This window comes from Scyliorhinus canicula, chromosome 7, assembly GCF_902713615.1.
Source record: "Scyliorhinus canicula chromosome 7, sScyCan1.1, whole genome shotgun sequence".
NCBI classification, from domain to species: domain Eukaryota; kingdom Metazoa; phylum Chordata; class Chondrichthyes; order Carcharhiniformes; family Scyliorhinidae; genus Scyliorhinus; species Scyliorhinus canicula.
The window spans coordinates 198270188-198297566 of record NC_052152.1 but is presented as its reverse complement, the minus strand read 5'-3'; the positions used below and the strand labels follow the sequence as shown (position 1 = coordinate 198297566).

The 27379-nt window shown below is 52.1% G+C and overlaps 1 protein-coding gene across 4 annotated transcripts in view; it reads left to right on the top strand.

The window, feature by feature from the left end:
- The window catches only part of LOC119969688 (protein CBFA2T2-like), a 162087-nt gene that overhangs the window by 98987 nt on the left and 35721 nt on the right, over positions 1-27379 (top strand). For 2 of the 4 annotated variants that reach the window (XM_038803671.1, XM_038803672.1), the window contains exons 2-4: positions 16777-16920; positions 19790-20019; positions 26512-26601. In XM_038803671.1, coding sequence (XP_038659599.1) covers positions 16777-16920; positions 19790-20019; positions 26512-26601 — 464 coding nt within the window. Of the gene's footprint in view, positions 1-7681; positions 7695-16776; positions 16921-19789; positions 20020-26511; positions 26602-27379 lie in introns of those variants that run through there. The other 2 variants (XM_038803673.1, XM_038803674.1) reach the window with 2 other exon arrangements.

Genomic DNA, 27379 nt, shown 5'->3' with positions numbered 1-27379 from the left:
GGCTGGGCGGGGAGGGTCCCATGGCATCCTGCTGGGCGGGGAGGGTCCCATGGCATCCTGCTGGGCGGGGAGGGTCCCATGGCGTCCTGCTGGGTGGGGAGGGTCCCGCGGTACCCTGCTGGGTGGGCGGGGAGGGTCCCATGGCATCCTGCTGGACGGGGAGGGTCCCATGGCGTCCTGCTGGCTGGGTGGGGAGGGTCCCATGGCATCCTGCTGGGCGGGGAGGGTCCCATGGCATCCTGCTGGCTGGGCAGGGGAGGGACCCATGGCATCCTGCTGGGCGGGGAGGGTCCAATGGCATCCTGCTGGACGGGAAGGGTCCCATGGCATCCTGCTGGGTGGGGAGGGTCCCATGGCATCCTGCTGGGTGGGCGGGGAGGCTCCCGCGGTACCCTGCTGGCTGGGTGGGGAGGGTCCCATGGCATCCTGCTGGCTGGGCGGGGAGGGTCCCATGGCACCTGCTGGCTGGATGGGGAGGGTCCCATGGCATCCTGCTGGACGGGGAGGGTCCCATGGCGTCCTGCTGGACGGGGAGGGTCCCATGGCGTCCTGCTGGGCGGGGAGGGTCACATGGCATCCTGCTGGCTGGGCGGAGAGGGTCCCATGTCCTGCTGGCTGGATGGGGAGGGTCCCATGGCGTCCTGCTGGCTGGGCGGGGAGGGTCACATGGCGTCCTGCTGGCTGGATGGGGAGGGTCCCATGGCGTCCTGCTGGCTGGATGGGGAGGGTCCCATGGCATCCTGCTGGCTGGGCGGGGAGGGTCCCATGGCATCCTGCTGGCTGGGCGGGGAGGGTCCCATGGTATCCTGCTGGCTGGGCGGGGAGGGTCCCATGGCATCCTGCTGGCTGGGCGGGGAGGGTCCCATGGCACCTGCTGGCTGGGCGGAGAGGGTCCCATGTCCTGCTGGCTGGGTGGGGAGGGTCCCATGGCATCCTGCTGGCTGGGCGGGGAGGGTCCCATGGCGTCCTGCTGGACGGGAAGGGTCCCATGGCATCCTGCTGGGTGGGGAGGGTCCCATGGCATCCTGCTGGGTGGGGAGGGTCCCATGGCATCCTGCTGGGTTGGGAGGGTCCCATGGCATCCTGCTGGGTTGGGAGGGTCCCATGGCATCCTGCTGGCTGGGCGGGGAGGGTCCCACGGCATCCTGCTGGCTGGGTGGGGAGGGTCCCATGGCATCCTGCTGGCTGGGCGGGGAGGGTCCCATGGCGTCCTGCTGGGCGGGAAGGGTCCCACGGCATCCTGCTGGGTGGGGAGGGTCCCATGGCATCCTGCTGGGTGGGGAGGGTCCCATGGCATCCTGCTGGGTTGGGAGGGTCCCATGGCATCCTGCTGGGTTGGGAGGGTCCCATGGCATCCTGCTGGCTGGGCGGGGAGGGTCCCACGGCATCCTGCTGGCTGGGCGGGGAGGGTCCCATGGCGTCCTGCTGGCTGGATGGGGAGGGTCCCATGGCATCCTGCTGGCTGGGCGGGGAGGGTCCCATGGCATCCTGCTGGCTGGGCAGGGGAGGGTCCCATGGCATCCTGCTGGGCGGGGAGGGTCCCATGGCATCCTGCTGGGCGGGGAGGGTCCCATGGCGTCCTGCTGGGTGGGGAGGGTCCCGCGGTACCCTGCTGGGTGGGCGGGGAGGGTCCCATGGCATCCTGCTGGGCGGGGAGGGTCCCATGGCGTCCTGCTGGCTGGGTGGGGAGGGTCCCATGGCATCCTGCTGGGCGGGGAGGGTCCCATGGCATCCTGCTGGCTGGGCAGGGGAGGGACCCATGGCATCCTGCTGGGCGGGGAGGGTCCAATGGCATCCTGCTGGACGGGAAGGGTCCCATGGCATCCTGCTGGGTGGGGAGGGTCCCATGGCATCCTGCTGGGTGGGCGGGGAGGCTCCCGCGGTACCCTGCTGGCTGGGTGGGGAGGGTCCCATGGCATCCTGCTGGCTGGGCGGGGAGGGTCCCATGGCACCTGCTGGCTGGATGGGGAGGGTCCCATGGCGTCCTGCTGGACGGGGAGGGTCCCATGGCGTCCTGCTGGACGGGGAGGGTCCCATGGCGTCCTGCTGGGCGGGGAGGGTCACATGGCATCCTGCTGGCTGGGCGGAGAGGGTACCATGTCCTGCTGGCTGGATGGGGAGGGTCCCATGGCGTCCTGCTGGCTGGGCGGGGAGGGTCACATGGCGTCCTGCTGGCTGGATGGGGAGGGTCCCATGGCGTCCTGCTGGCTGGATGGGGAGGGTCCCATGGCATCCTGCTGGCTGGGCGGGGAGGGTCCCATGGCATCCTGCTGGCTGGGCGGGGAGGGTCCCATGGTATCCTGCTGGCTGGGCGGGGAGGGTCCCATGGCATCCTGCTGGCTGGATGGGGAGGGTCCCATGGCATCCTGCTAGCTGGGCGGGGAGGGTTCCATGGCGTCCTGCTGGGCGGGGAGGGTCCCATGGCATCCTGCTGGGTGGGGAGGGTCCCATGGCATCCTGCTGGCTGGATGGGGAGGGTCCCATGGCATCCTGCTGGGCGGGGAGGGTCCCATGGCGTCCTGCTGGGCGGGGAGGGTCCCATGGCATCCTGCTGGCTGGGTGGGGAGGGTCCCATGTCCTGCTGGCTGGGTGGGGGGTCCCATGGCATCCTGCTGGGCGGGGAGGGTCCCATGGCGTCCTGCTGGCTGGGCGGGGAGGGTCCCATGGCATCCTGCTGGGCGGGGAGGGTCCCATGGCGTCCTGCTGACTGGGCGGGGAGGGTCCCATGGCATCCTGCTGGGTGGGGAGGGTCCCATGGCATCCTGCTGGGCGGGGAGGGTCCCATGGCATCCTGCTGGGCGGGGAGGGTCTCATGGCATCCTGCTGGGCGGGGAGGGTCCCATGGCATCCTGCTGGCTGGATGGGGAGGGTCCCATGGCATCCTGCTGGGCGGGGAGGGTCCCATGGCATCCTGCTGGGCGGGGAGGGTCCCATGGCATCCTGCTGGAGTGGGGATGGTCCCACCAGCCCCTGGAAGAAAAGGGCATCCCGATCTGAAATTAATAAAAAATAAACGAATATCCTACGGAACCCCCCTCCCTCCTACAGTCCCTCTTATTCCCCTGACTCCCCCCCCCCCCACCCAACGGACATAGGTCTTCCCCACCCCGGGGAACCTCCTGCACCCTGAACCTCCTCAATGTAAACAAACCTGGCACTGCCCTTGGCTTTGCCCCACAGGAGACAGTGCCAGGGTGTTTAACACAGTTTGGCTGGTTTAGCACAGTGGGCTAAACAGCGGGCTTGTTGTGCTCTCTCGGTGGTAGCGTCGACGTGAGTGGACCAGGACAGATATTTGGTGATGTGCACCCCTAGGAATTTGCAACTGCTAACCATCTCCACCTGGGCCCCGTTGATGCTGACAGGGGTGTGCACAGTACTTTGCTTCCTGAAGTCAATGACCAGCTCTTTAGTTTTGCTGGCATTGAGGGAGAGATTGTTGTCGTTACACCACTCCACTGGGTTCTCTATCTCCCTCCCGTATTCCGACTCGTCATTATTCGAGATCCGGCCCACTATGGTCGTATCGTCAGCAACTTGTAGATGGAGTTGGAACCAAGTTTTGCCATGCAGTCGTGTGTGTACAGGGAATAGAGTAGGGGGCTCGGTACGCAGCCTTGGGGGGCCCCGGTATTGAGGACTATTGAGGAGGAGGTGTTGTTGTTCATTCTTACTGATTGTGGTCTGTTGGTCAGGAAATCGAGAATCCAGTTGCAGAGTGGAGAGCCAAGTCCTAGGTTTTGGAGCTTTGATATGAGCTTGGCTGGGATTATTGTGAAGGCGGAGCTGTAGTCAATAAATAAGAGTACTGCACTGTACTGTACTGTATTATTCTGTGACACTTCTAACCTGGGGGTGCCCTCTGTGCATTGGGTGGACCCCCAAGGGGTAGATGACAAATTCCCATGGGGTGAATAAACTAATTACAACATGTGGTTGATAGATAGATAGAACAGTACAGCACAGAACAGGCCCTTCGGCCCTCGATGTTGTGCCGAGCAATGATCACCCTACTTAAACCCACGTAACCCGTATACCCGTAACCCAACAATCCCCCCATTAACCTTACACTACGGGCAATTTAGCATGGCCAAGCCACCTAACCCGCACATCTTTGGACTGTGGGAGGAAACCGGAGCACCCGGAGGAAACCCACTCACACACGGGGAGGACGTGCAGACTCCACACAGACAGTGACCCAGCCGGGAATCGAACCTGGGACCCTGGAGCTGTGAAGCATTGATGCTAACCACCATGCTACCGTGAGGCCTTGATGTAGCATCGCAGAAACCCATTTCATTCAGGATGGACCGCTTGTGGCAAAATTGGTGATGAGTCACAGACCTGGGCGCAGTCTGTGATCTGGGTGGTTTTGGGGGATTTCCTGTTAAACCTGAGCCACTTGGACAATTCAAACCAGATTGTTCTACAGATAAAGGCATTTATATAATGCCTTTAATAACATTAAATGTCCACTTAAAATAATTTAAAAGCACAATACATACTGTGTGCTTATTGAAACAGGAGGAGGCCATTCAACCCCTTGAATACTGTTCCACCTATTCAGTCACGTCATGGTGGATTAGTATCTTAATTCCATTTGCTTGCCTTGGGTTCTATCACCTGTAATACCCTTTGACCTAACAAAAACCTCGCGAAGATTAGTGGTTAGCACGGCTCCCTCACAGGGCCAATGACCCGGGTTCAATTCCGGCCTTTGCTGTCCGCGTGGAGTTTGCACGTTCTCCCTGTGTCTGCGTGGGTTTCCTCTGGGAGCTCCGGTTTCCTCTCAAGGTCCAAAGATGTGCATGTCAGGAGGGGATAGGTGCGGGGGGGGGGGGGGGGGGGGGGGGGTGGGCCAGGGTAGAGTGTAGAGGGTCAGTGCGGATTCGATGGGCCCAATGGGCTCCTTTTGCACTGTAGGAATTCCAGTTCAACCTGAGCAGTTTTAGTGTGGCCAATTCACCTGAAAATGAAAATCGCTTATTGTCACGAGTAGGCTTCAAGGAAGTTACTGTGAAAAGCCCCTAGTCGCCACATTCCGGCGCGGCTGGTACGGGAATCGAACCGTGCTGCTGGCCTGCTTGGTCTGCTTTAAAAGCCAGCGATTTAGCCCAGTGAGCTAAACCAGCTAAACCTACCCTGCACACCTTTGGGTTGTGGGGGCGAGACCCACGCAAACACGGGGAGAATGTGCAAACTCCACACAGACAGTGACCCAGAGCCGGGATCGAACCTGGGACCTCGGTGCCTTGAGGCAGCAGTGCTAACCACTGCGCTACCGTGCTGCCCTATCACCCCACAACCTTAAGGGAATACAAAGCCCAGTGTATGAAACCTGCTCTTATAGTTTAACACTTTTTTTTAAAATTTAGAATACCAATTCATTTTTTCCAATTGAGGGGTAATTTAGCGCAGCCAATCCACCTACCCGGCACATCTTTGGATTGTGGGGGGCGAAACCCATGCAATCACTGGGAGAACGTGCAATCTCCAGACAGACAGTGACCCAGAGCTAGGATCGAACCTGGGACCTCGGCGCCGAGGTCCCAGGGCTAACCCACTGCGCCACCGTGCTGCCCTAGTTTAACACTTTAATGGGGCAACTTTCAGGCTGCATTCGCAGTGGGAAACATCTTCACTTCAGCGAGTGGGGATCATAAGATAGAGACTGCACCATATCTCCACCATGGCACACGAGGCCAGATCAGGCTTCACACCGGGAGAGAAGCCACTTACAATTAACATGAGAGTACATTATGGATGTACCCGAGGGCCATATTTTAGCCTCATTTGAGATTTTTCTACCACCATTCTAATATTCTTCAACTCAACCCTTGATGGCGGTTCAGTGGGCACCGGCAGCCATCTTGGATCTCACTGGAGTGAGCGAGCCAAGTTGCGGCAGTATGAAGAACCTCCTGCATCGTTCTCTTGAGTCGACGGCTACGAATGCTCTCATTCCAGCAAGAGTCGTGAGACAGCAACTTGCGTCAGGGTCGGGTCCTGGCTATTTATTTGCCTTCCTTGACCTAGAGGCGTTTTGAGGTCGACTGTGGTGTGGCCGAGATCAGCCCGCTCAACCCGCTCCCTGTGTGGCGTGACGCCAGTCACGAAACAACGAGCCAGAAATGCCGGGCGGTAATCGCGTCTGGAAAATTCTACAGGTGGGCTTTGATCGATCTAATCTGTAATTGGTGCAAAGTCTCGCTTAACTCAGACTGGCTGAGTGAGGTGCCCAGCTCTGATGTGGGTTAGGCGATTGCGTGATACGCGCTGACTGCCAGTAATGAAATAGTGAAGAGATTCTGTGAAAGCCAGCAGTTGGAATGTTGTGGTCACAGCTGGTTCTGGTGATTAAGATGCCTGCTGCTTTTCTTTGTGGCGCGGGAGTTGAAACCCCCTCTGGGGGGGGGGGGGGGGGGGGGGTTTAGATTCAATTGTGTTGAAGGGATTATAGGCAGCCAGCAAAGATTAGTCGTTGGACAGTGAATTCTCAGGCCAGCGCATTTCGTTGCCGGATTTTCCTGTGTGCGAGAGAGCCAGTGTGTTTGAGTGCGTGTGAAGGCGTCTGAACAAGAGTATGTTTGTGTTACGGGTGCATACATGAGATTCCAGATGAATGTGTTTTAGTGAGTGCCTGCTTTTATGGGTTGAATTTCCTTGTCGATACGGGGAGAAGAAGCTAGGTGGACGAGCATGTAATTTTACACTACCGGCCTGCATGCACTGTTTGCCAACACCATTCCACCCCCCGGGCTCATTTCCTTGGGCGTGGGATCGGGAAGAAGGGCTACCTGCCCTTATTTAGATTATCAAGAGTCCACTTATTACAGGCCATTTTGCAGTTGGCCTAAGTGCCCACAAGATGTCAGGGAGGCGGCCTGCTCCCAGGAGCAGCCTCTCCGTGCCAGGCCGAGGAACGAGGAAGGCTGAGTTTGAGGCCCTCCCCATTTACGTGGCATGTCTTCCACTACAGGCCTCCCTGTGGTGAGGCTCCACAATGGTGGCCCAGCAGCTGTGGCCATTTTATGGTGCAACGATTTGCAAAGTGCCGAGAGGCTGCCTCAAGGTGGAGCCCTCTGTGTCTCGTAACTGGAAGAGCAGGTCACAGCTCCTTCCAATCAGCCTTTCTATTGACCCCCTCCCCCAGCATCAAGAGGCTGCCCACCATCTTTAATTGGATGGGAAGCGACGGCCTGGCCAATAATTGAGCAGGTCAAGGGGCAATCACTGTCAGGAGCCAGCTCCCAATTATCCCGGACATGCCAGAGTATTGAGCCAAAAGGCAAAATCCTGCCCCATGAATGTGTGGGAAACAAGTTGGTCACCAAACCCTTTGTCCTGGCCAGATCACCAACCGTAGACACCTGACTGGTTTCTCCTCCCCACCATGTCAAAACTCATATCCAAGCAGTGAAGGATAGCACTAGAGCTCAGATTATATTCGCTTCCGAGCTTCAATTTGCAGAGATACATATTGCATATTGAACACCTCCAACCAAATACCCAACATTCAACTTGCTCCCTGTATGTTCAGGTGAGTCATCAATTAATACCCACCACCTGAATATAATGATCACCCAATTAAATAACTGTTAACACCCACTCTCAACCCATGAGTATTTACACCATTTGCCCAGCTGAGCTCAGTTGCTGAGTCCAAGCCATTGATTGAAGTTGGAATCTGCCTGGTTCGTATTGTTCAGTAAGCCGTCTACCGTTACTCACTGCCAGGCACAGCTAGTTTCTGAAGTTTGACTTGGCCCTGATATTCAGAGGCATTTATGAAAGGTGGGGGATGGTCTGAGTCACTGATTCCTTCATGTTGGTTGCTCAATGGTGTCTCGTATGGGGCTGTAAGTTGGAAGTTGGCCATTATTTATCCTCTTTCTATACACTTTCACCTTGCAAATCAGCACAACCGTCTTCCACCATGCCAACTAGTGGCACAGTCAGTATTCCAGGTGAGTTTGAAAGGGGCGGCATGTTAGCACAGTGGTTAGCACAGTTGCTTCACAGCTCCAGGGTCCCAGGTTTGATTCCCGGATTGGGTCACTGTGCGGAGTCTGCACGTTCTCCCCGTGTCTGCGTGGGTTTCCTCCGGGTGCTCCGGTTTCCTCCCACAAGCCCAAAGATGTGCAGGTTAGGTGGATTGGCCATGCTACATTGCCCCCTTGGTGTAAGGGTAGGTCGGGTTACTGGGTTATGGGGATAGGGTGGGGGTGTGGACTTAAGTGGGGTGCTGTTTACAAGGGCCGGTGCAGATACGATTGGCCGAATGGCCTCCTTCTGCACTGCAAATTCAATGATTTTGACAGGGGCTGTTTAGCTCAGGGCTAAATCGCTGGCTTTGAAAGCAGACCAAGCAGGCCAGCAGCACGGTTCAATTCCCGTAACAGCCTCCCCGAACAGGCGCCGGAATGTGGCGACTAGGGGCTTTTCACAGTAACTCCATTGAAGCTTACTCGTGACAATAAGGCCTCACGGTAGCATGGTGGTTAGCATCAATGCTTCACAGCTCCAGGGTCCCAGGTTCGATTCCCAGCTGGGTTACTGTCTGTGTGGAGTCTGCACGTCCTCCCCGTGTCTGCGTGGGTTTCCTCCGGGTGCTCCGGTTTCCTCCCACAGTCCAAAGATGTGCGGGTTAGGTGGATTGGCCATGCTAAATTGCCCGTAGTGTAAGGTTAATGGGGGGATTGTTGGGTTACGGGTATACGGGTTACGTGGGTTTAAGTAGGGTGATCATTGCTCGGCACAACATCGAGGCCCGAAGGGCCTGTTCTGTGCTGTACTGTTCTATGTTCTATGTTCTAATAAGCGATTTTCATTTCATTTCATTCTCTGCTTTGGTCAGCTTGTGCTATTTTGTAGCCAGAGCTCTAATGCACACACGTGAACCTGAACGCTGTCTTCCACACGCACTGTCATGCATGCACTTACACACACACGTGTGCACTCTCGCGTACATGGGCCAGGATTTTCCACCCCCCCCTCCCGTCCCCTCCCTCCCCCTCTGGGCTGGAACTCCCAGCCATGGGCTCTCTCACACAGGCACACATTCACACTCACTTCTAGGAACTGTTTTTTTAAATTACTTAGGTGGTCCTTGGGATGGGGGTGATATCCACCCCTCATTGTCCTGGGTGCTGTTAAGTTTCAGCCACAGAGTGTGGGCCTAGTGTCAGATGTAGACCAGTTTGGGTAGAGGTACCAGCTTCCATTCCCCCAAGGACCTGGAGTGACTGGATCAGGTTTTGCAGAAAGCTGGCGACTATTTTTTAAACATTTCCAATTCATTGTTTCCAATTGAGGGGTAATTCAGCGAGGCCCATCCACCTACCTGCTTATCTATTGGGTTGTGGGCATGGACCTCTCCAATGACGCTATCAGGTAGCCCACCCCTCGGGACCATGAGCTGTCTTCTCCGTATCCTCCCTGTCCACTGCATCCCTGCTCCCATCCACCCTGCCCCCGGCCAGGAAGTGTTTTTCACCCAGGCCCCACCTCACCTGTAGCTAAGGTCCCAGCAAACGCTCAGTTCCCTCGCTCACCCCCATCTCCAGAACACGCCTGTACACCAGCTTCTTAGGCAGATTACCGTCCCCACCACATACCTGTGGCTCACCTGACACCGCGGGGATTTGGAGGAGGACACCCACTCTCGGTGGCCATCAAGGTGATGGTCACCTGAACATTTATGGCCCGGGCTCATTCCAGGGCTCGAGTGGGGACCTGGGTGGGATCTCGCAAACGTCTGCACACGGGTGCATCCGCGCTGCGATAGATGCCCTATGCATCCGGGAATCAGACTATATTACCTTTAACCTGGACCTGGACCAGACCTATCAGCATGCTTGGCCTAAGGAGGTCATTCCTGGCCTAAGTAGATCATTAATCTTCTTTTGGCATTGTGTGCTGGGTCCCCTGGTGTTTCGGCATTGTGTCGTGGTTCTCCTGGTGTTTTGGCATTGTGTGCTGGGTGTCCTGGTGTTTTGGCATTGTGTGCTGGGTGTCCTGGTGTTTTGGCATTGTGTGCTGGGTCCCCTGATGTTTTGGCATTGTGTGCTGGGTCCCCTGGTGTTTTGGCATTGTGTGCTGGGTCCCCTGGTGTTTCGGCATTGTGTGCTGGGTCCCCTGGTGTTTTGGCATTGTGTGCGGGGTCTCCTGGTGTTTTGGCATTGTGTGCTGGGTGTCCTGGTGTTTTGGCATTGTGTGCTGGGTCTCCTGGTGTTTTGGCATTGTGTGCTGGGTCCCCCGGCGTTTTGGCATTGTGTGCTGGGTGTCCTGGTGTTTTGGCATTGTGTCGTGGTTCTCCTGGTGTTTTGGCATTGTGTGCTGGGTCCCCTGGTGTTTTGGCATTGTGTGCTGGGTCCCCCGGTGTTTTGGCATTGTGTGCTGGGTCCCCTGGTGTTTTGGCATTGTGTGCTGGGTCCCCTGGTGTTTTGGCATTGTGTGCTGGATCCCCTGGTGTTTCGGCATTGTGTGCTGGGTCCCCTGGTGTTTTGGCATTGTGTGCTGGGTCCCCTGGTGTTTTGGCATTGTGTGCTGGGTCCCCTGGTGTTTTGGCATTGTGTGCTGGGTCCCCTGGTGTTTTGGCATTGTGTGCTGGGTCCCCTGGTGTTTTGGCATTGTGTGCTGGGTGTCCTGGTGTTTTGGCATTGTGTGCTGGGTCCCCTGGTGTTTTGGCATTGTGTGCTGGGTGTCCTGGTGTTTTGGCATTGTGTGCTGGGTGTCCTGGTGTTTTGGCATTGTGTGCTGGGTGTCCTGGTGTTTTGGCATTGTGTGCTGGGTCCCCTGGTGTTTTGGCATTGTGTGCTGGGTCCCCTGGTGTTTTGGCATTGTGTGCTGGGTCCCCTGGTGTTTTGGCATTGTGTGCTGGGTGTCCTGGTGTTTTGGCATTGTGTGCTGGGTGTCCTGGTGTTTTGGCATTGTGTGCTGGGTGTCCTGGTGTTTTGGCATTGTGTGCTGGGTCCCCTGGTGTTTTGGCATTGTGTGCTGGGTCCCCTAGTGTTTTGGCATTGTGTGCTGGGTCCCCTGGTGTTTTGGCATTGTGTGCTGGGTCCCCTAGTGTTTTGACATTGTGTGCTGGGTCCCCTGGTGTTTTGGCATTGTGTGCTGGGTCCCCTAGTGTTTTGGCATTGTGTGCTGGGTCCTCTGGTGTTTCGGCATTGTGTGCTGGGTCCCCTGGTGTTTTGGCATTGTGTGCTGGGTCCCCTGGTGTTTTGGCATTGTGTGCTGGGTCCCCTGGTGTTTTGGCATTGTGTGCTGGGCCCCCTGGTGTTTTGGCATTGTGTGCTGGGCCCCCTGGTGTTTTGGCATTGTGTGCTGGGTCCCCTGGTGTTTTGGCATTGTGTGCTGGGTCCCCTGGTGTTTTGGCATTGTGTGCTGGGTCCCCTGGTGTTTTGGCATTGTGTGCTGGGTCCCCTGGTGTTTTGGCATTGTGTGCTGGGTAGTTCACAAGCAACATCCACTTTCAAACGGTGGGACCCAGAGGATCTTGGCAAACCCCAACCTGTGATTCCTGAGTTACTTGTCCAGCACCGTTTGATGCAATCTAATATGATCTCCTTTTGTTAACTTCCTTTCTCCTCCTCCCCAGATCCCACTTGATCATGTTTTTGTCTTTTAAAAAGAAATGCCCATTATTGACAATCTCTAATGTGAGGCAGAGAGATTGAAAAATGCCAAAGTGGGAAGCAGGGAGAAACTATTGAGTGTGAGGCTAGGGCAATGAATTCGGGCAGAATAGAGAGAATGGTTATTCTTCATTTCTACATCTAATGTTACCTTCAACCCAACCTGGAAGTATTTGATGCTCACGGGGTTTTTCCGAATAAAATTAGGGTGGAATGGTTGGGACTTCAAAATGAGTTGCTCGGCGACGGGAGGCGGCGCGCGTTTCACTGGCGCCGGGATTCCCTGGTCCCGCCCCTGTCCATGGCGATTCCCACTAGCCACCCCCTGATCGCTGGGAAACCTGCGGCGGGAATGTGCTGCCAGCGGGACCAGGGAATGCCGCCAGTGTGATCGACCAGAGAATTCTGGGCTGAATCTTGGGATGTTTTGTCATTGGCATGGCCGGCACTCGTTGGGTACCCTGCGATGGTGTTAGTGGGACCTCTTTCTGAACCGGCTTTACACGTCGTGAACGCCGTTGCGTTTCACAACAGCGCGAGCAGGGCCCGGGCACGACCTATTAAGGCCCCCACAGGGGGCCAGCACGGTGCTGGAGCGGTTCACGTCACCCCAGCCTCCATACGCGGCACCAAATGGGCGCCACACCAACCCGCGCATGCACTGTTGGGCCAGCTCAATTCTGTGCATGCACAGTTGGGCCGCGCCATCCTGCACGTGCGCGGGGAACTTCTTACACACGCCGGCCCCGACCCAACATGGGGTAGATGTTCAGGGGCCGGCCACGCGGAAAGTAGGCTCGGGGGGGGGGGGAGGGGGGGGGGGTAGGAGAGGAGAGAGGCCGGCCCCTCCGATCGGTGGGCCCCGATCACGGGCCAGACACCATCGGAGGCCCCCCCCCAAACAGGCCGCGCGCCCCCCACCCCCCGAGCGTTCCCGCCGACAGCGACCAGGGATGAACAGCGCCGATGGGACTCTGTCGTGTCGGAGCGACCGCTCGGCCCATCCGGGCCAGGGAGAATCAGTGATGGATGGCATTAATCTGCGAGGGACTCATTACTTATTCCGTTTTGTGGGCACCGCACGTGAAAACGTGCGGAACGAGTCCAGGGAGTCCCCCCAACATCAAACCAGCTCCCGCATCAAAGTGCACCTCGGAGAATCGCGCTCCGGCGTCGGGGCGTCATGGCGCGTTTGCTCCAATTCTCCAGCCTGGCGCGGGGCTCGGAGAATCGCCCCCTAGGTTTCTGGATTACTGATCTCATAATAACCAGTGTAAAGAGCACCTAGACACACCCGTTACTGCACCAAGATGAGGTAACATGTCCCAGGACATACAATGTCTCAGAAAGAGCCCAAATTCATGTGTGTGCGTGTGTTCATGTATGTTTGCGCATGCTTGTGTGTGGAGAAGAGGGAGAGGGAGAGAGAGAGAGAGGAGGAGCAGAAGAAAGAGGAGAGAGATGTGATGGTGGTGCTGATGTTAAACCAGGAAACATAGAGCGCACGTTAATGCATGGACAAGCGTCAGTACCTCAGTCCAATGAGAACTGCAGGCTGGAGCTAAACAGGAGCCAATCACCTCTGATTGGCCAAGGTATTGCGATCTCTGCAACAATTGGAATTAGGACTTTCAAAAAATTACCCGGGAGCTTGGGGAGCCTATCCCTGTTGCTTTCTCCATGGTATCACATTGGCCAATCAGAGTTGACTTGCCAACCAATTAGCACCCTCTTCTCCTGTAGTATAAATTGTTGTGACAGTTTGAAATTTGACATTCTTGTGTTTGTCCTCCTGAGCGCACGACAAGAAGCTTCGACAACATCTTTCAAACAAGATTCAAATTCTGTCTGCCAAGCAATTGTTTATGTGGATGTTGTGCCCCTGCCCTGAGTGTTACTTGATTTGGTTTAGAAAATATATTTAATAATAATCTTTGTCAGTGTCACAAGTCGGCTTACATTTCCACTGCAGTGAAGTTACTGTGAAAAATCACCTGGTGATACCCAATACAATAAGAATTCAATTCAACATTTATGTCTCTCACTTTGAACAAAGAAAAGCTCCCTATTCTCCACGGTTTGGGAGGTATCATCCGCCCCAACTTTCTAATTAAGAGCCGAGTGAGGAATCGCTCTCTCTTTATCGATTTGGATTCTGCCTTCCCTCAGCAATGTAATAAAGGCTTGAACCTGAGCTGCTGTCAGTCAGTGGGAGCTGGTTTGATGTCGGGGGACTCCCTGGACCCGTTCCACACGTTTTCACATGCGGTGCCCACAATACGGAATAAGTAATGAGTCCCTCGCAGATTACTGCCATCCATCACAGGAATGGCCTCGGAGGCTCTGAGGAATCCGCCAGAGAAATTTAAACTGCATTAAGCAAATTTTCAATATTCCTGCTCTTGTAGCTAAGGGGGGAAAATTATTTTCCTCATTTCAATTGGCAGCAGCTGGCGTACATTAAAGATGAGATGAGCTCTTTATAACCAGTATCTTCAAATGGGGGAAATCTTCCATTTGAAGGGAAGGTCCATGTGTTCTTTCATAGATTAACTCGCACCCCAATCAACCCGCAGTTTAAAAAGAGAAATTGTTTGTGAACGAAGCAATAACAATAACCTGCATTTATGTAGCGCCAGTTAACGCAGTATAACATCCGAAAGTATTTTGGAGGAATAAAATTGAATGCCATTCAATTTTCACATTGGCTATAGTACTTGCAAAGCTAGAAATCAAAAGAAGTGAATAAAACCATCCGTGTTGGGAGGTACTTTGCCGTCTTCTTTCCCCTTTCCTCCAATGTGGCTCCTCTGCTGTCGAACCTTCTACAATGCCATTATGACCTCTCGACTTGACCATTCCAATAGCCCCTTGGCCAACCTGCCATTTACCCTGCTGCCACAGCCTATCTCGCCCCACGCCCTGTTCACCCATCGCCACTGTGCTCGCTGACTTGCGTTGGCTTCCTGCCCAGCCACGCCTCCAGTTTTAAAATTCTCCTCCTCGCTTTCAAATCCCTCCGTTGCCTCACCTCGCCCCAACTCGGTAATCTCCTTTGGACTTACAACCCTCTTTTTGTAATATGAATTTAGAGTATCCGATTTTTTTTTTGTTCCAATTCGTGGGTAATTTAGCATGGTCAATCCACCTACCCTGCACATCATTGGGTTGTGGGGGTAAGACCCACACAGACACGGGGAGAATGTGCAAACTCCACGCGGACAGTGACCCGGGATCGAACCCGGGTCCTTGGTGCCATGAGGCAACAGTGCTAACCACTGCGCCGCCGTGCCACCCTTCCTTGCAAGCCTCTAGAAATCCCTGTGCTCCTCCAATTTTGCCGCAATTTTAATTCTGCCATCTTTGGTGACCTGGGCTCTCGCTCTGAAATTCTACCCCTAATCCTCTCTGCTTCTCCACTTCGCTTTCCTTCTTCATAACATTTCATGACTCGGCTTTTGGGGAGGCAATGATGTGGTGGTATTGTCACTGGGCTAGTAATCCAGCGGCTCGGGGACTTGGGTTCAAATCCCACCCGGGTAGATGTTGAAAATTTAATTCAGTAAAAATCTGGAATTAAAAGTCTAATGATGACCATGAAACCATTGCCGGTTATTGTTTTTAAAAACAACCATCTGGTTCACTCATGTCCTTTAGGAAAGGAAATCTACCACCCTGACCGGGTCTGACCTACATGTGACTCCAGACCCAAAGCAAGGTGGTTAACCTGCCCTCTGAAATGGCCAAATGAGTCACTCGGCTCCGGGCAATTAGGGATGGGCAATAAATGCTGGCCCACCCAGCGACGCCCACATCCCATGAACGAATAAAAATATGTCCTGAAGTGGCTTGGTGTCAACGTTTGATTCCTGATGCTTCTGAAAAGCATGATGTTTTACTACTTTAAACGTGCAATATAAACGCAAGTCCTTGTTGTCGTCCTCGTCAGACTGAAACTGGAGAATCGTTTCCGAGTGGAGTTTTGAAACTTGCCACACTCTGGTGCTCGATACCCAGTAAAACAAGGCCCTTCCAAGTTGATGCAATCCCTGTTTCCATCACCCCCCAGGAGCCGAGGTGAGGCCAGAACTACCTCCTTTACCCCGACATTGCGCAGGCGTCATTGATAGTATCTGTAACAACCAACCCAATGATAATGTTGCTTAAGGGCTTTTCCCTGCATCCTATCCCCTGTTACATCAGGTTAAAAAAACCACTTGTGTTGATGAGGTGCCTTTCACAACTTCAGGAAGTCCTGAGTGCTTCACATCCAATGACACACTTTTTGACTTGCTGTTGTTGTGTGGGAAATTGGGCAGCTATTTTGGGTACGGTGGACAAAGTCACAATGACCACTTCATCTCTTTCGTGGGTTGAGAAATTAATATTGGACGGGATACCAGGGATAGTTCTCTTGTGCTGTTTTCAAAATAGTATCAAAACGTACCACTTCCAGCAGAGGAGGAGGCTGTTCGGCCCAACAGCTCCACGCCTGAATCTTTTACATCCACTTGAGAAGGGAGATTGTCCCCTCGATTTACAATGTCAGCCAAAAGATGGCATCTCCGACAGTGATGTGCTTCCCCCGCCCACTTCACTGGGGCATCAGCCTAGATTTTGCGCTCGAGTCCCCTGGAGTGGGACTTCAACACAATCCACAAACTTTCTTTGCCTGAGCCATAAAGCCCAAAAACGTTTCGACGTGCACGTTATGATCTTCACTCGATGAGTTCATCTCAGTTGAGTGGAGCAGTGAAAATCTGACCCATGGGGGCTCCGCTTCCCTGAAAGAGGGACATCAGCCCGGGTTGCTGCTCCTGATTGTTATCCAGCAGTGTGGAGCAGGATGTGTGTGGATGCCAAGTATGGACAGGATCAGGCTTTCTTTGATGCTTCCTGAAGTCAAATAGCCATCGGTCACGCCAGATGAAGGTGACTGATACCATTGATTCATAGTTCCTGGAAGAATGAATGCCTTCAGGCGAAATTCATTTTTATCCAGAGGGAGGGGTAAAGAGAATAACTGGATGGGTCAAACTGATCTTTGGTGTCTCTGTGGTTTTCCCATTTAAAATGTTGATGTCTAAAGTGGCATGCTATGGAAAAAAAAACAATCTTTTGTTCTGTTTTTAAACAGTCAACGGAGAAAAGAAGCGTTCCGTCATGCCTGGGTCACCAGTGGACGTGAAGGCACAATCCAGGGCCACCCCGCCGACCATGCCTCCACCGCCCTTGGGGAACCAGGGGGGCCCACGACCGACGTCCTTCATCCCAACATCACGTAGGTTTCATTTGTTACGGCCAGCGTCTCAGCAACGTAACTTAAAAGCTGCTCTGGGATCTGTCTACCTTTTGCGTCGTTAATCCGCGTGCTTTGTTAAAACGCTTGATAAGACAGAACAGGTTCAAGTCGATAGGGCAGTGATCTCAGAAGACTTGGCAAGAGCAAATCTTCATAACTTGCGGCCAATTTGTAGTTCCGCTGTTGAATTGTCTCCATAATCGACGACGGGCGGGATTCCGGAGTCGGTCGGCTGCGTGTTTCTCGGCGGTCGATGATCGCTGGCGGGAAGATTCTACATTCCCGCCACTTGTCGATGGGATTTCCCATTGTACCACCCCAAGTCACCAGGAAACCTGCAGGCGGGGGTGCACTGCAAGCGGGAAAATAGAATCCCGACGGCCAAAGAATTCCATCCAACGTTTAAACCCAATTTGGCAAAATCCCCCTTCATTCACTCCAGGGTAAATGTTTTCCTGGTGAAGGAGCAGTCAGCGATGAGGTTTCTTTTTTGGTTTTTCTCTCCTCCTTTTCAACATCGCTGACCAATATTCTGGCGGTGATGGTGGTCCTCCATTTGGAACTCTTCCCTGCGAACACTGAATGAAGCCGGATCAATTGTTAAATTCGAATCTGTGATTGATAGACTTCCCTTAGCTAAAGGAATCACGGGATGGTGAAGTTAGGTCACACATTCGCCATGATCTCACTGAATGGAGGAACAGGCTGGAGGGGCTGAATGGCCTTTTGCTGTGCTTCTGTTGCTCCGCAGCAGCCTCCTGGGGATTGATTGTTAATTCCTGATGAATCCAGGCCAATTCTGGAGGGTTGACAACCCTAAAGGAAATAGTGGCACCTGCATTCCTACTCTTAATTTTAAGTTATCCATTTTATATGTGGGTCATTTAGTTTTATCTCCTCCCTTAAATAATCTTGAAAACTTCAATTGCGTTCAAGATATCTTCTTTTAAATAGTTACTTTCTCTCCCTCATAACTTATCGTCTCATTGAAAACTTGCCATTGCTATTGAGTGAGAATCTGAGATTCTGATATCTCCCAAGGTTTCTGCAAGGACAATTGTGGGAATCCTGACTAATATTTTGTCTCCATGCCTGAACCAGGAACACGGAGACATTGATCATACTATGGGATAGCACAGATGGAGGCCATTTGGCCCATCAAGTCTGTGGTGACTCTTTGGTGGAGCGGTCAACTTGTCCTATTCCCCTACTCTTTCCCAACTACCTTCAAGTAGATTGATGGATGTGTATAGCACAGGAAGAGGCCATTCGGCCCATCGTGTCCATGCAGGTTAACAAAAATCTGACTGCACTAATCCCACTTTCCAGCGTTTGGCCCATAGCCCTGAAGGTTACAGCAGCACAAGTGATTATCTAAATATTTTTAAAATGTTACGAGAGTTTCTGACTTGACCATCCTCACGGGCAGTGAGTCCCACATTCCCACCAGCCTCTGGGCGAAAAAGGTTCTCCACTCCCCCCTGTCCTTCTACTTCATACCGTACATCTATGCCCCCCCTAGTTATTGGCCCCTCTACTAATGGAAGGAGTGCCTTCCTATCCACCATATCTATGCCCCTCATTATTTTATACACCTTTATCAGCTCCGGTCTCGACCGTTGCTGCTCCAGGGAAAACAGCCCCAGTCTATTCAATCTTTTTTTTAAAATTTAGAGTACCCAATTATTTATTTTCTAATTAAGGCTCAATTTAGCGTGGCCAATCCACCTAACCTGCACATCTTCGGGTTGTGGGGGCGAAACCCACGCAAACTCGGGGAGAATGTGCAAACTCCACACAGACAGTGACCCAGAGCCGGGATCGAACCTGGGACCTCGGCGCCGTGAGGCAGCGGTGCTAACCCACTGCGTCACCGTGCTGCCCGTAGCCTATTCAGTCTTTCCTGATAGCTCAGACCCTCCACCCAGGCTGCATCCTGGTAAATCTCCTCTGCACCCTCTCCTGTGCAATCACATCCTTCCGATGATGGGGTGACCAGTACTGCACGCGTACTCCAGTTGTGGGCTAACCAGCATTTTATACGGTTCCAGCATGACCTCCCTGCTCTTGTATTCTTTGCCGTGGCTAATAACGGCAAGTTATAATAACAATAATCTTTATTAGTGTCACAAGTAGGCTTACATTAACAATGCAATGAAGTTACTGTGAAAATCCCCTAGTCGCCACACTCCGGCGCCTGTTCGAGTACACTGAGGGAGAATTCAGAATGTCCCATTTCACCTAACAAGCACGTCTATCAAATCTCCTCTTAATCTTCTGTGCCCCAAGCAGAACCAGTTTCTCCAGTCTAAAGTCCCTCACCCGTAGTCCCATTTCTCGTGCCAAGGCCTCATGACCTTTCCCAAAGTATGGTGCTCGGAATTGAACACAGCACTCCAGCTGTTGTTGGAGTGAAATTTCAAGCTACGAAAAACCCCTCCGCCTCCAAAACTCAGGTTGCACAGAAATGGCGCTCAACCTGATGGGTAGGTGGCCACCACCCGGAGCTGACCAGGTTGATGAAAAGGCGAAGGAAGTGGCACTAGGTGTATTGCACCTTTGGAGAGCCAGCCCAGATAGGTCAGGCCGAATCGTGTCCCTTTTGTGCTGCAACCATTCTGTGATCCAACTTTACAGTCCTCTGAGATGGTGAAGGGTGGCAAATACGTGCAAGTCTTTTCTCTCGCCGGCTGAGACATCACAGGATCCCCAAAGTGCTGAACCATTTTGCTATTCTTTTGATGGGTTAATTAAACGCCCAAATGGAAATGCGAATCTTAACAGGTTTGAGCTTTCTGTCTTCCCCCCCCCCCCCCCCCCCCCCCCGCCCCCCCTCTCCTTGCTGCAGTGCCTAATGGCGTTGACCACTCTCCACCTGCCCTGAACGGTATGCCATCCCCACCGCAGCGATTCACCAATGGTCCTTCGTCCTCCCTCGCCAGCCAGCAGTTGCCTGCCACCTGCGGCGCCCGCCAGCTCAGCAAGTTGAAGCGTTTCCTGACCACCCTGCAACAGTTCGGCAACGACATCTCGCCGGAGATTGGGGAGCGCGTGCGTAGCCTCGTCCTGGCGCTGGTGGTGAGTAAGATCTGCTTTGGGGATTGTGGGAAGGGTGGGGTGAGGCACGGAGCGCGACAGGCAATAGGAATATAAGAGTCGGCCCCTTTTGTGCCTGTTCCGCTGTTCTCTGTGGGCATGACTGACCTCTGTGCCCTAATTCCATTAAAGCACCTTGAGTCCCACTTAGAGCCCTTGCCTGACAAAAACTAAGCACCTGTGTTGGACACAGGTTTCAATGTTAACTTGAAAGATGGAATTTGAGTTTGGTCATCTGAATTTGTTCCCCTGCTTTCTGTGATCCTTTTGTCTTAAAAAGAAACCGCTTGGTATGGAGTTATTGAAGCTAAAACACAACAGCAGGCCATTCACTTCAGGTTTCCCTCCATCACATGCAGCAGTTCTAACTCGATATTGCTCTCCACCCTCTTTCCTCCAATCACTTAACTCGCCTTCTCTTGCAGGTTGGCACGCTCTCCGCTCGAATGACTAACTCCAGGAGTGCATTCCACAACCTCATGGGCCTCTCGTGTAAAAAGGGATTCTCTCATTCTCCCTCCCAAATCCCTTCAACATAACGTCATAACAGTGACCTCTGCTTCTAGATTCTTAAAACAGTCTGGCCTGAATTTTCTCAAGGACGGAGAGGGTGTCTGCCTTATCCAAAATGGCGCTGGAGGCCCGATTCTGGAAGTGCCGTTTCCGAACCCAGTGCCCACCATTTTCGGCAGAAGGAATGGGGGTGTATTGTAGGTTGCACATCCGGCGTTCCCCGAGGCAGCTGCGCAATAAAGTGGAGTCGGTCAGATTCGTCTTTCACTAGCGGCATGTCAAAAACACGACCTGTGCACTTTAGACTTATCAGTAGAAAAACTAAATTAGTAGGGTTCTTTGGAGAGGTAGGGTACCCTTTTAGATCGGTCCAGGTACACACTTAGGAGAGGTCAGCTGGCCTTTGGGACAGGGGCAGCATGGTAGCATTGTTGCTTCACAGCTCCAGGGTCCCAGGTTCGATTTCCGACTGGGTCACTGTCTGTGCGGAGTCTGCACGTTCTCCCCGTGTCTGCGTGGGTTTCCTCCCACAGCCCAAAGATGTGCGGGTTAGGTGGATTGGCCATGCTAAATTGTCCCTTTAGTGTCCAAAAAATGATAAGTGGGGTTACTGGGTTACGGGGGTAGGGTACATTTGTGGGCTTCAGTGGTGCTCTTTGTAAGGGCCGGTACAGACCTGATGGACCGAATAGCCTGCTTCTGCACTGTAAATTCTATGATTCTAGGTTCGGTCAATTATCCCTTTGCATTGCTAAAAATACACATGGATATACATAAAGTGGAGAAACTCATTAGAGTTGTCAAGGGATTTAAACCTCCTGGCCCTTAAATTGAAAAATAAACATTCAGGAGGTTACAAAAAGATTGCTTTCTATTTGACTCTATCTTTTGACATAAGACCGAGGGGTTTCATTATAGGAATTGTGCTACATGACAGATTTTGCAAACTATCATTGGCACATTCAGATGCTTGTCAGTTTATAGTTTTATTGACAGCTCCATGCGGTTATGAAGTCTTTGATGTGGGGTATTGAATTAAAAACGCTTGCTGCTATAAGGGATTAAGTGGTTGAAGAAATTTAAATGTAGTGAGTGGATTTTTATTAATCGGAGATATTTTCTCATAGTGACTTCACCAATGGACACTTAGAACCTTATTTTGTTTGATTATTGCTGAAAAATTAGACATGCTGTCAAAGCTTTTCATCTTGCATTCAACTGGACATATCCGCAAGGATACCAATTCTAAAGTGAGCAACAATTTACCACACATGGTAATAAGAGTGCTAATTGGTATAGAGGTGTTGCCATGGACAATGCACCAAGGAATGGCTGCCCCCGAGTTTTTGGTTATTTGAGGGACAACCATTCCCTGGTTCTTTCCCTATAGCCTGATGAGCAGGCAATGAAAAGCTTTGACTGCATGTCTCTTTTTTTTCCAGCAATGCTCAAGTTCTGTACTACCAAGCAACTATTCTTATTTAATTTAATCTCTGCATTAGCAAGAATGTCCTTCCTCAAACTAGGAGACAAAAACTGCACACAATACTCAAGGTGTGGCCTCACCAAGGCCCTGTATAACTGCAGCAAGACATCCCTACTCCTATACTCAAATCCTCTCGCTATGAAGGCCAGTATACCATTAGCTTTCCTCACCGCCTGCTACACCTGTTCCACCATGACACCCAGATCTTGCTGCATTTCCCTTTTTCCTCAACAGCCACCATTCAGATAAAAATCTGCCTTCCTGTTTTTGCCACCAGTCGACTACCTCCCATTTACCCACATTATATTGCATTTGCCTACTCAGCCAGCCTGTCCCAGTCACCCTGCTGCATCCTCCTCACAGCACACACTGCCATCCAGCTTAGTGTCATCTGCAAATTTGGAGAATGTTCCGGTGTTCAAGATAAAAAAGCATTTGTTCTGTTCACGGCTCAATTTTCTTCCATGGGAGTTAGGCCCATTCATCAAGCTGTCCCAGGGGCCTAATAGCTGTTTCGGGTGGACACCCTGAATGCCTGTTGCAGTTGTCAAACAAATGGACCCACATATTTGGCGTTGAGACCAATGCCTGCACAGATTGGGTGCAGACCATTGCACTGCTGGATTGGTCTTCCTTGTGTCTTAAGTCTGAAGGACCAGTGCAACAGGGACCAATTATTACACCAAAGTCTTCCCTCTGTGCTGACTATAAAGGCCCAATCTGAAAAGAGTCAAGTGCTTCTCATGGGGAACAAATTTAGCACATACTAACACTGGGGTAACTTATCCCAGCTGAGGAAAGTGGTGGCATAGTGGTCATGTCAATAAACTAGTAATCTAGAAGGCCCAGGAAAATGCTGTGGGGAGACATGGGTTCAAGTCTCATCATGGCAGCTGGTAGAAGTTTAAATTCAAAATCCTGGAGTTAAAAGTTAGTCCAATGAGCTGATTGTGGTAAAACCCATCTGGTTCGCTAATGCAGCTTTCGGAAGGAAATCTGCTGTCACCACCTGGTGTGGCCCACAGGTAACTCCATATCTGTAGCAATGTGGTTGAATCTTAACTGGGTTCTGAATGGGCTGAGGAAGCCACTCAGTTTGATCAAACCACCAGGCAGAACATCTGGCATCGACCTAGGCAACCCCATCCCTGTTTTTTGACTTTATTCTTTGAGGAAAGTGGGCACCGTGGGCAAGGCCAACATTTGTCACCCATCCCTAATTGCCCTTGAACTGCAAAGTCCTCCTTACTAACATCTGGGAGTAAACAGATAGAATAGTGAATCTGTATTTGGCAAGACCACAATTTTGGCTGCACACTCGGGACGCAATGGAGAGAGTGCATGTCATATCAAGAAATGGCTGAAAGCACTGAATACTGCAACGGCTATGGGCCGTGATAATATTCTGGCAATAGGGCTGAAGGTTTGTACTCCAGAACTAGCCATGCCCTAGCCAAGCTGTTCCAGAACAAAATTGGCATCTACTTGACAACGTGGAAAATTGCCCAGGTATGTCCTGGCCACAAAAGCGAGGACCAATCCAACCTGGCCAATTACTGCTCCATGAGATCAATAGCAACACTGTCACGACAGTGCCATCAGTCTGTGCTTCCCCGCTATCACTGTCCTGGGGACTACCATTGACCAGAAAATTAAGTGGACCACCCTTCTAAGTACTGTGGTTACAAGAGCAGGTCAGCGGTTCAACATTCTGTGGAGCATAACTCCCTTTTTAAAAAAATAAATTTTAGAGTGCCCAATTCATTTTTTCCAATTTAAGGGGCAATTTAGCTTGTTCAATCCACGTACCGTGCACATCTTTGGGTTGTGGGGATGAAACCCACGCAAACACGGGGAGAATGTGCAAACTCCACACGGACAGTGACCCAGAGCCGGGATCGAACCTGGGACCTCGGTGGCGTGAGACTGCAGTGCTAACCACTGTGCCACCGTGCTGCCCTGCGTAACTCCCTCTTGACACCCCAAAGCCTGTCCACCATCTACATGGTTCAAGTCAGGAGTGTGATGGCAAACTCTCCACTTGCCTCAGTGAGTGCACCTCCAGCAACACTCGGGAAGCTTGACACCATCCAGAACAAAGCAGCCCGCTTGAATGGCACTCCCTCTGCAAACATTCACTCCCTCCTCCCCCAGCGAACAGTGGCAGCTGGGTGTACCAGCTGCAAGATGCACTGCAGCCACTCGCCAAGACTGCTTAGACAGCACCTTCCAAACTGTGATCTCCACCACCTAGAAAGACGAGGGCAGCAGATGCATGGGAACAGCACCAGCTTCAGCTTCCCTTCCAAGTCGCTCAACATCCTGACTTGGAACTATATCGCCGAATGCAATTTCGGCAGGGGGCTGCGGAGAATCCACTTTACAAGCCGAAATCGGGCCCGGCGCCGGCCCGTCGATTCTCCGGCATCCAAAAATCGGCGTGATCGCGGAGTACGCCGCGCGGCTGGAGGCCCTTTGACAGAGGCCAGCCCAGCGATCCTCCGACCGGCCAAGTTCCCGACGGCGTGGAACTAACTTGGTATTGTCGGTCAGGATGCTGGCGTGGCAGCCGCGGACTCAGTCCGTGGCCGCCCTGGTGGGGGGGGCGGGGGGGATCGGACACCGGGGGCGGCCTTATAAGCGACCAGGGTTAAGATCCGCGTGGTCAGATCCTTGGGTGCGCGGCCGATCGGAGGGCGGGGGGGTCTAATTTTTCAGTCTGCCTCCACGGTCTGGGTCCCACCATGGTGCTCGCCCTGGCCGCTGGATGCCGCTGCCTTGCACATGCGCAGATTTAAAACGGCAAGTGCGGGGCCCTTATCTGCAGCTGCGTGAATTACTCCGGGTCCCTGCTGGCCCCCTACAGGGTATTGAGTTACTCCGGGTCCCTGCTGGCCCCCTACAGGGCATTGAGTTAGCTCCACCTTTTTTGCAGGAATGTCTAGAGTAAAAACCACTATTTTTACGCCGGCGTGTGGACTTGGTCCCATTGTGAGAGAATCCAGCCCATGGACTGCAGCAGTTCAAGAAGGCAGCTCATTCAAGGGCAATTAAGGATGGGCAATAGCTGCTAGCCTTGTCAGCAATACCCACATCCCATGAACGAATGAAAAGAAGATAATGAATGGTGCAATTGTATAATGTCACATTCTGAGATGGGGGCTAAGGCCTGTACCAGCCTCCCCGAACAGGTGCCGGAATGTGGCGACTAGGGGCCTTTCACAGTAACTTCATTTGAAGCCTACTTGTGACAATAGGCGATTTTCATTTTCATTTCCAAGGCAGGGTTGTTAGAGAGAGCTTCTAGGCTTTACTGAGGCAGATGCGGAATGCTTGGTCCTGACCCTAACTATAAAGATTGTGGAAAATGCTCCACTTTGAGCGATGACATTTCGGTGAGCACAAAATCTAAATTGTGTCCATTTTTATTGTACCCAGATGCAATTTATGTGAAACGGATGCATTTTGGTGCAATGAAAAGACTGCGTTTTTGAGACAGTTGTTTTATATCTCCTCCGAAAACGTTACATAAGGTATAAGTTATCCATCTGTTTTTGCTTAATGTTGGAGCAATGTATCGATGCTAATCCTGCATGTGCTACACTTGTTGCATCCCCAGATACATTGGACACATTGACAATCATAACCACAGTAATCATCACAGATTCTAATGTATTGTCAAGCAAGGTTTCTGGTTGATTGCCTACCCCCTCATTGTCTCTCTTTCCACCAAATTTTCAATCAACTAGCTTAAACCTAGTTGATTTTAACATGATGGGATTATTGCTCTGAAATAAATTTAGATATGGCCTCGGTTGATTGAACTTTTAACTGATCCAGAAATAACTATGCAAGAATTCTCTCGCGTCTGGGGAACAGTCACAGCCAAAAAACTGGTCAGCCAGTATCAACCCCTTATGTTAACGCAGGCAAGGTTTAAAAAATTTTTTTGTGAATTGTTAACCAGTTCATCGTTATTTGACATAAATGTTAAATGCTCCCGCCAAGATTCAGTGTTTCGCATTACCTTTCACTACACAAGGAAATTGGTTCTTCAGCTGCCTTTATATTAATCGAGCGATTTCAGTGGCGTTTTGCAGCTTCTGATTATGGGCTGCTTTAACGGTAACACAACACCCCCAACTCTTCATATCTGGAACTAAAAATAGCCCCTAAAAGCTTCTCCATACAGACTTCAAACGTTAACCTGGTTGGTTTTTGAAGGCTTGCCTGTCGGTTTGGGTTCAAAGTGCTGATTTCGCAGGTGCATCCCGTTGTCTGATAGCTCAGAATCCCAAATGTTGAGGTCAACCAGGCCACCAATTCTCGATGGACATAAAATTGTCCTTTAGTGGGAGAGGTGATATTGGGAGCTTTGCACCAAAATGTGAATCCTCCCTGACCTGATGATATGGCTTCACATGCAAACACCCGGCTGACATTAAAACATTTTTTTTTTTTACCTACCCTTCCAGAACTCAACTGTGACCATTGAAGAGTTCCACTCCAAGCTGCAAGAGGCAACAAACTTTCCACTGCGTCCCTTTGTAATTCCATTTCTAAAGGTAATTCAGTCTCCTCCTGTTTAACGTCCATTGTCTTGTGAGAGCCCAATATTTTTGGTGAGGGGGAGGGAATGGGGAATCCGACATGTCATTGATACTAAAGCAAAAAAGGGCAGATGCTGGAAATCTGAAATAACAACAGAAAATGCTGGAAATGCGCAGCAGAATTTCAGGTCCATGACCCTTGGATTTCTCTCCACAGATGCTGTCTGACCTACTGAGTATTGCCAACATTTTCTGTTTCTATCGTCATTTGTCACTCAACATAAGGACTATGGAGGGCGGCACGGTTAGAACTGCTGCCTCACGGCGCCAAGGCCCCGGGTTCGATCCCGGGCCCGGGTCACTCTCCATGTGGAATTTGCACTTTCTCCCCATGACTGCGTGGGTCTCACCCCCACAATCCAAAAATATGTGCATGGCAGGTGGATTGGGCACGCTAAATTGCCCCCTGATTGGGAAAAAAAATAATTGGGAACTCTAAATTTATAAAGAAAATACTTAAGCACCATTATGAACTCCCATAATTATTACCCAATTGGATACCCTGGATTTGACATGTTGGCCAGACTGATTAAAAACATTATTTTCTACTGTGTTTCCTGCTCTTTGCGTGATACTCATGCACAGGTAGCTAGTGCGTGTGGGGCTGGGGCTGAGTGAAGGAGGGCTGGCATCTCCAGGCGTATTACAGGAGGTTTTATCACCGGACCTCTTGCCTCCTAACTGCTCTGTCTCCCTGCTCACACCTCGCGCATCCATCCATGGGCTGGATTCC